Source organism: Pezoporus occidentalis, unplaced genomic scaffold (genome assembly GCF_034315485.1).
Source record: "Pezoporus occidentalis ecotype Australia unplaced genomic scaffold, CSIRO_AGI_Poc_V1 ctg37, whole genome shotgun sequence".
In the NCBI taxonomy this organism is placed as follows: domain Eukaryota; kingdom Metazoa; phylum Chordata; class Aves; order Psittaciformes; family Psittacidae; genus Pezoporus; species Pezoporus occidentalis.
This window is the reverse complement of record NW_026915691.1, coordinates 3,054,251-3,065,877: the sequence shown is the minus strand read 5'-3', so window position 1 is coordinate 3,065,877 and position 11,627 is coordinate 3,054,251. Positions and strand designations below refer to the sequence as shown.

Genomic DNA, 11,627 nt, shown 5'->3' with positions numbered 1-11,627 from the left:
CATCAGGAGACTCGTGCCACTAATGAGACATTCTGAACTGTATAGATGTCCTTCTAGTCAATAGTAATCTTGCTTTCTAATGTACCAAACACTAAAGACAAGGAATAAGAAATCACACAGCTCTTTTGTATTGGCTAAGTATTGTTAACCAACTCATTAGTTTAGACAGCACTTAGTATGCTAGCCTGTAATTTAAGATGCCAAAAGATTTTCCTATTTATTTACTATTATTTAAATTTCCAAATTTCAAGACAAAAGAAAGCTCTCACATTCTAATATTTGATAATGCTGGAACAGTCTTGGACCTCATAATATTCAAGAGATAAGCCTCTCTCATTCATGCAGAAGACTAAAAAAGTTAAAAGGGCAAATCAACATGGACAAGTAATTTTAAACAATGATAAGTATATAACAAAACCCCTACAGCTGTGTTTTACAACACCACTAAGAATAATTTCAACAAAACTGCCAGTCAACTACTTAGAATTGAAGTTTTATTCTCTTTTGTGAGGAATTGCTTTTAAATCACTTCAGACACCCATGTGATCTCAACCATACTGAAACACCCTATTCTCCCCAAGGAATCCAGATTTGCAGCTAATGGATTATTCACCAAAGAAAGTGACATCACAGTATTTATTTATCACCGTATGCATAGTTCTGCTTATCATGCTACTTGTGACTGTATAAAATTAGTGAGAGCTAGGCCCTTTTTATGCTGTGGCTCCTGCCCTTTGGCAAATTTGAATGATTTTACGGCAGTGTCTTAAAATAATAGTTCTGAAAACAAAAACTCTACCACTTGGTAAGAGTTTCAAACACTAAGCTGCTTTCTCCATATTCTCCTAGTTCAACACATCCTAGACACATATAAACGTGTCATGTATCCATAGGTTGACTCACTTCCTGTCTCCTAGAGTTCTGTCACAAACTAAGCTACAAAAGAAAAGTAAATAAAATCAATTAAACGATCTTAGTGAATCCAAAGTATAGGTGGGACCAAGGCAACCAAACAGAAACATCTTCACTTACATTTAGTGTATTTAACACATAAACATATCCCAAATCGGGCACACCATTAGAGGGAAATCAATCATTTCAAGGGATCAATTATTTTAGAAATACGAAGCTGCTAAAGATACTGAGTATTATCAGTACTGAGATCCAGATTTTCTCTTCTTACAAAGCTGAAGGAGATTCAGTCACCAGGAGGGACTGGAATACAGTGTCTCCATGGCATCACAACGCTCCTGACATCAATTTTGCAGGAACAGGAGCACCAGCAGATTCTGTAGTTAGCCAAAGAATTTGAGGAAGGCATTCAGTAGCTGTACATAAAATAAGTTAACATCGTGACCACTAACCAAAATCAGTATTCCAAGCTATGGTGAAGAACAAGACAGAACAACTCATGCCAAAAGGATGAGAGCAGAGTTAACACTGAAGGACAAGAGAGGTCCCTGATCTTCTGCCCCTTCTGTACTGAGAAATGTTCATGTTCCTCCTATTGAAATAGGGTGAAACTTTACAAACATATAGCTAGTGAAAGTCTAACCTAATTCAGGAAAATAAACTCTACTTTAAATAATCTCCTCTAAAATGTTGTAGAAAAAATGAATCCTCTCCACAAAATACTTTTTAAACTAATAGTTTTTCTTTTATGGATTTTGAAGATCAACAAACCATAATCTATTCCTGTGCTGCATTTTAATCCAACTGATCTGAACGACTTTGGCTTTGTAAAATCCAGTTTAAGAACTTGATTATAATTGTTACTCAAACATAATGGAAAACATCTCAATAATTTGCTTATTTATGCTGAGAACTGACCTTTTATAGCTGTTCAGAGTTGTTTTTTCCCTCATGCCCGATCACATCTGACCATCCAAGGCACCCTTAAGGTGTAATGACAGCATTACAGTTATGTTTTCCCTGTGCACAATCCTCAGACTATACTTTTTAGCAGAATGATACTGAAAAAGATGGCCAAATCATGAAGACAGTTACATGAAACTACCTCATGATAATGGAACCCCCTGCTACACATTCTAGCTCCTTAGTGGAAAGCTACTGAGCTCCCTTCAACCCTTGCACCTTAAGGCACTCTCACCTGCTACACCTCTGCATTAGCCCGACCACCATTTTGTTCAATCCGATTTTTTTCCAGTTGTATTCAACTGAGATTACTTTTAAAACGGCGGGTGAGAAGAGAGCCTCCCTCTGCTAAAAGCAGAGCGGGGACGTAAAACGGCCTCCACACTGCAACCCCCGCCCCGACGTTCCCTCTCTTCCTCACCCGCCCTCTCCCCTAAGGGGCCGCGCCTCAGCCCCGTCCCGCGCCTCAGTCCCTCCACGCGCAGCGCTCCCCGTCCCGCGCCAGCAGCGGCCCCGGCTTCCAATTCACCAACTACGCCGCTGACGCTGCTCTCTCACAACAGCTACCGTCAAACGCGGTATCTCCGCTGTTGACGTAGGATAAGACTCTGTATGCTTGGCTGCGTTATTCTTATTCACGGAGCGGGATGTTGCGGTAACTAGAGCCTGTTGCTGTGGTAACTAGAGCACGCGGGCGCGGAAGCGCAGCGGGCAGGAGCTGCGGCGCGGGAAGCGGGACGGGCTGAGGCGGTGACATGTTGGTGGGACAGGGCGCCTTTGATTATTTAGTCTATTTTGTTTTGAAGAGAGAAGTGCAGTTGTTCAGCACTTGTTTGAACTTTGCAGCTGGGTTTCTCTTCGTTGTTTTGGCAGAGCAGTTCGCCGCGCTGGCGGTTGTGTTTCTGTCAGCTGCGCCGTTTTCCTTACTGAGAGAAGGGGGAGGTCGGCCGTTACCGATTCTGTCAAAAGTTAACGGATTCTGAGGGCGGGTTTAAAAAAATGGTTTTTTTTTAAAAAAAAAAAAAAAACCTGACCTTTTGCTTGCTTTTGCTTTATTTTTTGATCCCCTTGTCTGGTTCAGGACATTGAACTACTTCACTTTGATGCTTTGAAAAACATTCCCTCTCTCACCTTGCAATATTAAGCTTGCTTTCTCTCTCTCTTCCCCCTCCCCTCTTTATTATTTTTTTTACAGTGCAGAGAATTAAACCAGAGAAGACAATTCAGCTGATGAACAGACATTAATGCTGAGGACCACAAACCATTTCTGCCTCTTTCATAGCTTCCTAACAATGAACATGTGCTAAAGTAGCTCTTCTGGGACACAGAACACCATAAAAAGTCAGTAGTAGTCCTTTTGGTACATTATCTGTCCAGTCACCACGTACAGTCGTTCTGGAGTAGTTTTAGGGAGAGGGAGAATCCTTCCCAGGAAAATTCAGGATGGCACATGCTCGTATATCAGCCAACCTCCCCCCTAATATAGATCCTACAAAAGCTCCTATTGCTTTTGGAAGGAGGGCCCTTCCTAAACTGAATGAAGAGTTACAGTCTCCTGAGCTGCTGACTCAGCAGCGGGCATTGATGGCGCTCTGCGATTTGGTCCATGACCCACAAAAGGTCTACCAGGCACTAGAATTAGGTAAGTGATCTGTTGTCATAAGCTTTGACACAGGGGGAAAGGGGAAGGCACTTTTGTGCACTACTTTTCTCCTTGTACTACCTTTGATGTCACAAAATGGCCATGAAGTTTTTCCTATTTTAATCTCTTTTAAAAAGGTAAAAAATATTACAATGCCATATGCATAACGATTATTTAAAGAATATCCTCACTTTAGGATTCATCAATGGCCCACTAGAAGTTTTAGCACTCCCTAAATACAAAAGTAGTGCAGAATCTTTTTTTTTTCATTTACACTGAATTTTATTTAAGTCTGAACGCAGTCTAATAATATGTATCTATAAAAAAACATTAATCAGTCCAAAGTTAGAAACACCACCCCCTTGTTGCTTAGTTAAATCTCATTTGCCTGGAATCTTCTCCAATCCTGTTTTCCATGAACCTTTCAGAAAAAAAAAAAAGTGATCCTATGAAAACTACTAAATACATTTTATTTAGAAAGAGGAAAATAAAAAGCTTTTAGTTATCCTAGAGCAAGAAAAAAAGCAAAATCACCTTTTTTTCTTTTCCCTGCATTCAACATTTTTTACCACATATGACTCAGGAGAGTGGTACTCCACCGGATTTTTCATACTTGAGGTGCTCAAAATACTCATATCTCAGATCCCATAATAATAAGAGGCAAAAAAAACCTTCGATGAACCTTTAAATTTATAATTAATAAAATAATATTTAAATAAGCTTTACAAGTTCATTTGCAAAATCCATTAAATCCTGTTTTGTCACTCATTCCTTCAGCAGTGGACAGCATGGCACATCCAGATATAACTTTACCAGAGACAGAAAATATCGGACCTTTTTATGCATAACTCCTTCTCAGAACTCTCTTAGTGACTGTAGGATGAGTCTATAGCAAAAAACAACCCTGAAACTTCATGAGAATTTAAGATACAAAAGAATATGACCAGATCTCTTATACTCATCAGGATTATATCTGGCCACCACCATTTTCAGAGGGCTTTATCTGAGCACTTGGAAGACTCTTAAGTGTGGATTTTGGAGAAGAAAAAACAAAACAAAACAAAAACACCCACCCCCCCCCAAAAAAAAAAAACCCACAGCTTATCTTTGTAATTTTTAGCAGTCTCTTGTTAGTAGGTAACACAGAAGTCTTCCAGTTTGCCACTGCTTTTTTCTCCATTTACTTAATATTTTTTTCCTCATAAAAGATACCAATAATCATGTTCAAAATGTATTGTTATTTATTGATCAACAGTAGCTGCTGAAGCAATGCGAGATTGTTGTTTGGGTTGTTTTCCTTTGGTCAATGCTATGTATGTATCCACATAATCATTAATGGTTCACCTGTTTCTTTCCACATGTGAAAAGCAATGCTGTGTGTTTATACATAGCACATGGTACACCTAAAGAAACCTTTAAAGAAACGTAGGCATCAATCCTGCAAACATATGCTTTTTGAAAAGCATATTTGTATTTCATGAATATCTCCACTTCTTTTTAGAGTTATATTGCTTCATAAATATTTGTAAGATTAGAATTTAACTTGATACAGAAGTCAGCAGCTTGTTTGTAGCATAGCATTGTTGACAGTAGGCCTTGACACTCCAAAGTTTGCTCCCAAGTTGAGATAAAACAACAAGAGTTTAATTGTCAGAACAAGATGAAAAAATTCTGATTATTTTCAGTTCAAATTGTGATATAAAAATCATTATTGATATTTAAAATTAATGCTGAAGGTAAGAAATGTTAAAATGAACTATTGTGTCTCATAGGAGTTTTGAATAACCTGAAGACTTTGCTGGTACATCAGGACAGTACTGTCCGACAAAAAACAACAGAAATCCTCCATATAATGACAACACATAATGTTGGCAGGTAGGTCTAATTCCAGAGTTTACTAAACAGTAAGGGAAATGATAATTTTCAGTGTGAAAGTTTTTACAAGACAGGTGCAATGAAAATAAGATTTAGCATTTCACAAATATATATGATTTTTATTATGCTTAATTAAATCTTTTCTCCAATGTTGTTTGCAGGCATGGGCTGATACAAAATGGAGTGATTTCTGCCCTTGCTGAGCTCTTGGATGATCCAGTAGATATCTGTCGGAAGAACACACATCTCGTTTTTGAATATATGTCAAAATTAACTGAAGGTAGGGATTTTTTTCAGCATTTAAGTATTCAAATAGGCAAAGAAAATAGGTAAGTTTACCTGATTCCCTATGCAATATCTTCCAGATTAATTTTATTCAATTTTATTTGAAAAACAGATTTTAAAACAGTATCTTTTCTGTCTTTGCTTGACCAAATTTTCTTTAGTTAGTTTTTGTATGAGAATTTATTCTTTGGGTTCTGTCAGAAAACTTTAAAAAGTATGACTGTCACCTTTTTTATTGGTGGAGATAACTATAGTTTCTAGAGCTGTATTTGAAAATTGTGTAATAATAGTGAGACTACTTTGCCAAAATACAGAAAATGCATTATATAGATAACAAATTAAATGCTCCATGTTAACATAACACATCTGCGAATAGTCCTGTCTATGTGCTGGGGAGATTGATCTGGATAGATCTGTTAATTTTTTTAGGTCTTATACAAGCTAAGTCTACCTGCTCAAGATACAGGTTGTGAGGACTGCAGGCTTGAATTCATATTTCAGAATCTGGCGTCAAAAATTCACTTTTTCCTCTTCTGTTCAAAATGATGATCAGCTGCTCATCATGGCACACTAATTTCACAGTACACAGGGTTCGTAGGAGGTTTTTCTGGTGTTTGTTAGAAAGTACAGATTTTGTGGAATGTCTTCCCTGATGCTTGCAACCACTGGTATAGAAGGATGCAAATGAGCAAGTAAGTGCACAGTCCATTGCACTGTGTATTCCACAGATAATGTATTCATGTGCCTTTGACCTTAGGCTCATAGGCACCTTTTCTTAAATGTACACTTTGACATTGCTTTCAAGTGGTGAACTAAAAAAACAATCCACACACACCCCCCCCCCCCAAACAACAAAAAAACCCAACGCACACTTGTGGGTGATGCAAGGAACAATGAAGAAGTTTGCTTTATCTGATTATTTTATTCAAATATTGTTTGTATTTATTATATTATTATAATTTTTTTTAAATTTTTTGCAAATTTTTAAATTATCTTGTTAAGGTACAAAATTAAAAATGTGACCAATTACAATTAACTTTAAATGTCAAATTGAGCTAGTCATTCTACACTCCCTGCATAGCAGGCATAAAATCAGTATCTAAATGAACAAAAAGTCTGACATATAGGTGCTTAGTATGAGTTCTGCTCTGGTGATGTCCATTTATCTCCGGTGAGATAACTGGAAGAGTTAATTACATCAGAATTAGGCATCTAGCTTTTAAATGCTTCAGAATAATAGAGGAATCCAAGCTGAGAATTTGTCTTTGACTTGTCAGAAGAATAGGTTGTTGTACCTTTTACATATTTTCTTTATTATGTGTATTTATAGTTTTCCAAATATTTTATGCACTAAGGGAATTTATGCTGGTTTGTTACTTTTATTTCCAGATTTTATTACCGTAATTTCAATAGTTTTCTAATTTGAGCATTAGTCTTAAACTTTTCCAGTTTATGAAAATTATAATTTTAAAATTTAAAATTTCAGTAGATAGAAATTATCAATTGAAAAGCTATACTATGTAAATTCATCAGGAAGTATCTTGTCTGATAAATTCCTGGAGCTTAAAAAAAGAATTAAATGAATACTTAAAGCCTTGCTGAGTGAATATACATGAATTAAAAAAATAAAAAGATGTATTCTTACATGCATACAGCCCTTTCTAAAGTTCTAAATAACTAAATCATTATGAAGGATGTAAATACGGTGGACTGAACAACTTTGTTATCATCACTATAGAAAACCAGTTAAGTTCCATAGTGATTTTACAGATTTTCAAATCAAATGAGGCCAGGACTTGGCTTACGTATATTTTGACCTGACTGCCTTTAAACAGTTCTGTCCCTTACCTGTGTTAGGCAGATACTGTCCTGTGAACATGTGGATCACAATAGAAACTTATGGGAGAAGAAAACATTATAGAAGTAAATAAACATTGCCAAATTTTTGCAGATGACTGGTAACAGGGAAACTACCTTAGAGTTTGGTGGCTGCTGTACCATTTTATATATAAATTTAATGTAAATTACAACTAATATTACATGTAAATGCCTGCTTTTAGGTTCTATCTCACAAAACTCAGAGCATTTACTAAGTAGGTTGGAAGTTTAGCTACATAATCAGAAAATATTCACTGAAGGATTAATAAAAGTTTGGGGTGAGGGGTTGGAGGAAACAGTCTTTATGGAAACTATCCATGTGGCTCTGAGAGGACGTGAGAACCTTTTTTTTTCCCCCCAGTGTTTGCAGTAAGACACTAGCATTTTATTAGAACCATTTTTTCTACTTAAGAGACTTACTGTAACAGTAAGCAATGCTAAGCTGTTAGTGTGCCAAAACATAAAGTATTGCATATTAAGAATTCTACATAAATCAAAATACATTGCCCAAACCAGAGATTATTTAATGGTACACCATACTGCCACACAGGTCTACACCCATTGCTCCATCTTTGGCCCTTCTGACATCTGAATATAGCCTCTTGGGTCAGGAACCACTGATGGGAACTGTCACAACTATAAAACCAGTATGGTGATAATCAGGAAGTGCGAGATTATACTATACAAGGAGAAAACAAGTTGCCTCCTGCAGTGGAAGGATTATCCAACAACTGCCAAGCTGAAGCTGAGAGCCAGCTGCAGCAGTTTCTCTCCTCAAAACCTTGCCTTTGAAGGCAAAGGATTTACAACAGCTCTGAAGTGAGCAGGAGCCTCTGCCAAACAAAAAGCAGCTTCCAAATCTTGTAACAGTCCTAGCCTAGCGAAAGTTACCTACATGTACAAGAAAAGCTGCAGCTCTCTTAGTGGTAGTTACTTTTCAACAAGGCTTCTCTTGAGCTAAGACTGATACCAGTTTCTTCCTTTTATGTCTCCCACTTCAGGTACTGATGGCAGATAAGGATCAGATTTTCCAAATCAAACTAACACAAGACTTGTTTCAGGGAATGGTTCTGGGGTTTTTTTTTGAGTCCAAAAAGCAAAAAAGGGTAATTAGTAGTATGAAAAGAGAGCATTTAAATAATTGTAAAATTAGTTATCTGGTAAAATCTGTGCATCAGTGTCTTAATTGCAATTTCCTTTTAAACTTCAGGAGAATTGCTTTATTTGAAACCTGCTATTTATGTCTGTTTTGAGTAATTTTTTGCCCCTTCATTAATTCTCGGTGTTTTGCTGTGATCTGTGCTATATGCATGTAGGCCAACTTCTTCCCTATTTTTCCCTCCTTCTCTTCTATTTATAAGAAATTAAAACTGAATGTAGAGGAACCGTTTACATCTGTGAAGCAAGCAGAATTTATCTGATCCTATATTCAAATCTCTCGGAGAGCATGATGTGTCTAGCAATCTCTTTATAGCTTGCTTGAGTCATACCTTTCTAGGTTGAATTCTCTTCCAAAACTTAATTTCTTCAGCTATAAAATCATGCCGAATTTTGGCCATTTCCCCTGTCAATGTTTGCGCTATTAAAATCCTCCAAGGCTTCTTCAGGATAGAAGTCCTTGACAAGTTTAAAATAGTCTTGCATAGCTTTCTTCAGACCAGATTTTTATACAATATCCTTTTTGACAGTTTTGGGGGTGTGTGTACGTGAAAACCTGCAATCCTCAGCCTGTCATGTATACACAGTCTGTAAGATCAGTGGTGTACAAGCTGAGGAAGCACGTTGTCTGTGAAAGCATTTCTGAGTAATTACCCTAGGAAAAAAGAGGTTTTATGAGCAATGTATTTTTTATTTAGATAAAAATATAACCTATATATAAAAATATACGTGCCTGCATTTAATAGTTGGAAGATGAGGCCTTGAGCAGAATTGAGTTACCATAGAATGGACTCACATACAGAATGCTGCATACAAGAAAAATAGAAATGTGGTAAAAATGTTTTCTTTGCTGTGAGGCAATTTGGGGAATTATCAGGGAGAACAGCAAATATTTTTCAATACGTAGTAAGAGTCACAAGGCCTGACGTATTTCATTTGACATGTTACAGATACAGAAATAGTCTCTGCCTGGTAATTCAGACTTCCTCAGCTAGCCGAGAAACTGTCTTCCTCTCTGCATTTACTTCTGTACCTCACATCCAGATAATGAGATAGAGTGTACCTTGTGTCAGCTTGAGGAAGTCAGCAATAATATACTATTCCCCAGCTAAATTTCTGATGTTTTCTAGAGCCGAGGTAATTTACAGGGCCAAGAATGCAGTATGTTCCACACTAGACAAAAAAGAACGTAAGATGTGCATCTATTTGGCATAAAACATAGTTGCTTTTGTTAGCTGGGATGTGGTCAGTGACTCCAGTTAGCTCTATGCCAGGCCACCTGGTATTTCTCTAAACAGGAATAATTTAGGAAAATGTGGTTATTTTAGTCAAATCCATTTGCAGACCATAATTTAAGGATGTATACCAGTATCTTTCAGGAACAGTGGGATCATTAAAAACTTTTGGTTGGGAAAATCCACAAAAACTGGGAGAACACCAAGGAGTAGTATTTCCAGAAGGAACAAAAACTTAGTGGCAAGAATTAACAGCAGAAGCACAATAAAAATAAAATGGATATATGAGGATAGAAGAGGGAGAAGAATGAGCAGTGGGGGAAAACTTAAGAACATTGGAAAAACTAATAGCAAAACTTGACACACAGTACTTAACGATATAAGCAAAAGGGTGCTATGCAATGATAAATGGCAATAGCAACAGCAAAAATAGTTCTAGGAAAAGAATATTTCACTAGAGTATGGTTAATACTGGAAAAGTTTAATAATGCTTACCCATTATCTAGCCTGTCTTTTATGGGTACTTAATCCTTTTTAGACAAAGATGGAGGTAGACTGGATGGGGCAATGGGATTTTAAGCTTGCTAGAACCTCTATTTGGGAAGAGTCCAAGAGATATTTCTCATACTTTACTGACTCAAAGTGTGTTCACTATTCCATCCTTGGAAAATCATAACCAATCAGATCTGTGATAAGGACTGTTTAAGGATACTTTATTCCCTTTGAAATTTGTTTTGCTGAATGGAGTGCGAATGATGAAAGGACAGATGGCATTCTTACTGCAGCAGATGGAACATCTCTTCTGTGAATGTCATTGTTGCCCAGGTGAAGTGAAATCCCAGCTGTATTAATGCAGCTCTTTCGGGTAGCAGTGCACTGCATCACTGATAAACCTGAGAAAATAGATGCAAATTTAATTGCATGATTTATCCAGACAGATGACTAAGAGTCAAGTGATTTCATTTCAGCACCTGTCTTTGGCCTAGCCTTTTTAGTTTTAACTTCCCTGTGCCTCAGTTTTCTTACACAATCAGAAAATAGGGTTATTTTACTTTTAACATCTTGAATTCTTTCAGATAGAAAAGAAAATATGAGCTCCTCAGAATACCAAGATCAAAAACATCACAGGAATTAGTTGGTTAGACAGTTTATAGCAAGGAATTGCTACTCAGAGAACATGATTATGTGATTTATTTAATTATTTACAGCTTTATTCCTCCCCATGCCAATGCTTTTCTCAAGCCAAGTAGGAGCACATGACATAGCTTCAAATTCTTTTCTTCTTCCCAAGACAGCTTCATTCAGTGAGCAGTGTGACTCCTTTTCTTTAGAAATACCCTTGGCCCTTTGTTAAAATACCCTAGTTTCTCTACTTCTACTGCAGGTTGCTTGTAATACTTAAGGATATTCTCAGTTGAATAAAGAATTTCTTTTTCATATAAAATGTTTTTTACCCTCCTCAAGACTGACTACACTTTTGGTTTTAATTTTCCTATCAAGCTTTCTCACCTTGAAACTATGATGCAATGAACAGCAGTGTTTTCTTGTCACTTCTCTCACTAGTCTGAAATGGTCACAGTACCACAAAAGGTAGAGGTGAAGGAGGCAATACATTTAATAATCCACTCATTGGGAAAGAAGGCCCTGACTCATTGTATGCCTTATTCACAATTCAACTG

At 36.9% G+C, this 11,627-nt stretch overlaps 1 protein-coding gene across 1 annotated transcript in view; it reads left to right on the top strand.

Moving 5' to 3' along the window:
* Window positions 1-2,302: 2,302 nt before the first annotated feature.
* RSPH14 (radial spoke head 14 homolog) overlaps window positions 2,303-11,627 on the top strand; it is an 85,547-nt gene continuing 76,222 nt past the window's right edge. The window contains exons 1-3 of the mRNA XM_062631335.1: window positions 2,303-3,517; window positions 5,290-5,392; window positions 5,554-5,672. Coding sequence (XP_062487319.1) covers window positions 3,319-3,517; window positions 5,290-5,392; window positions 5,554-5,672 — 421 coding nt within the window. The 5' untranslated portion in view covers window positions 2,303-3,318. The remainder of the gene's footprint in view (window positions 3,518-5,289; window positions 5,393-5,553; window positions 5,673-11,627) is intronic.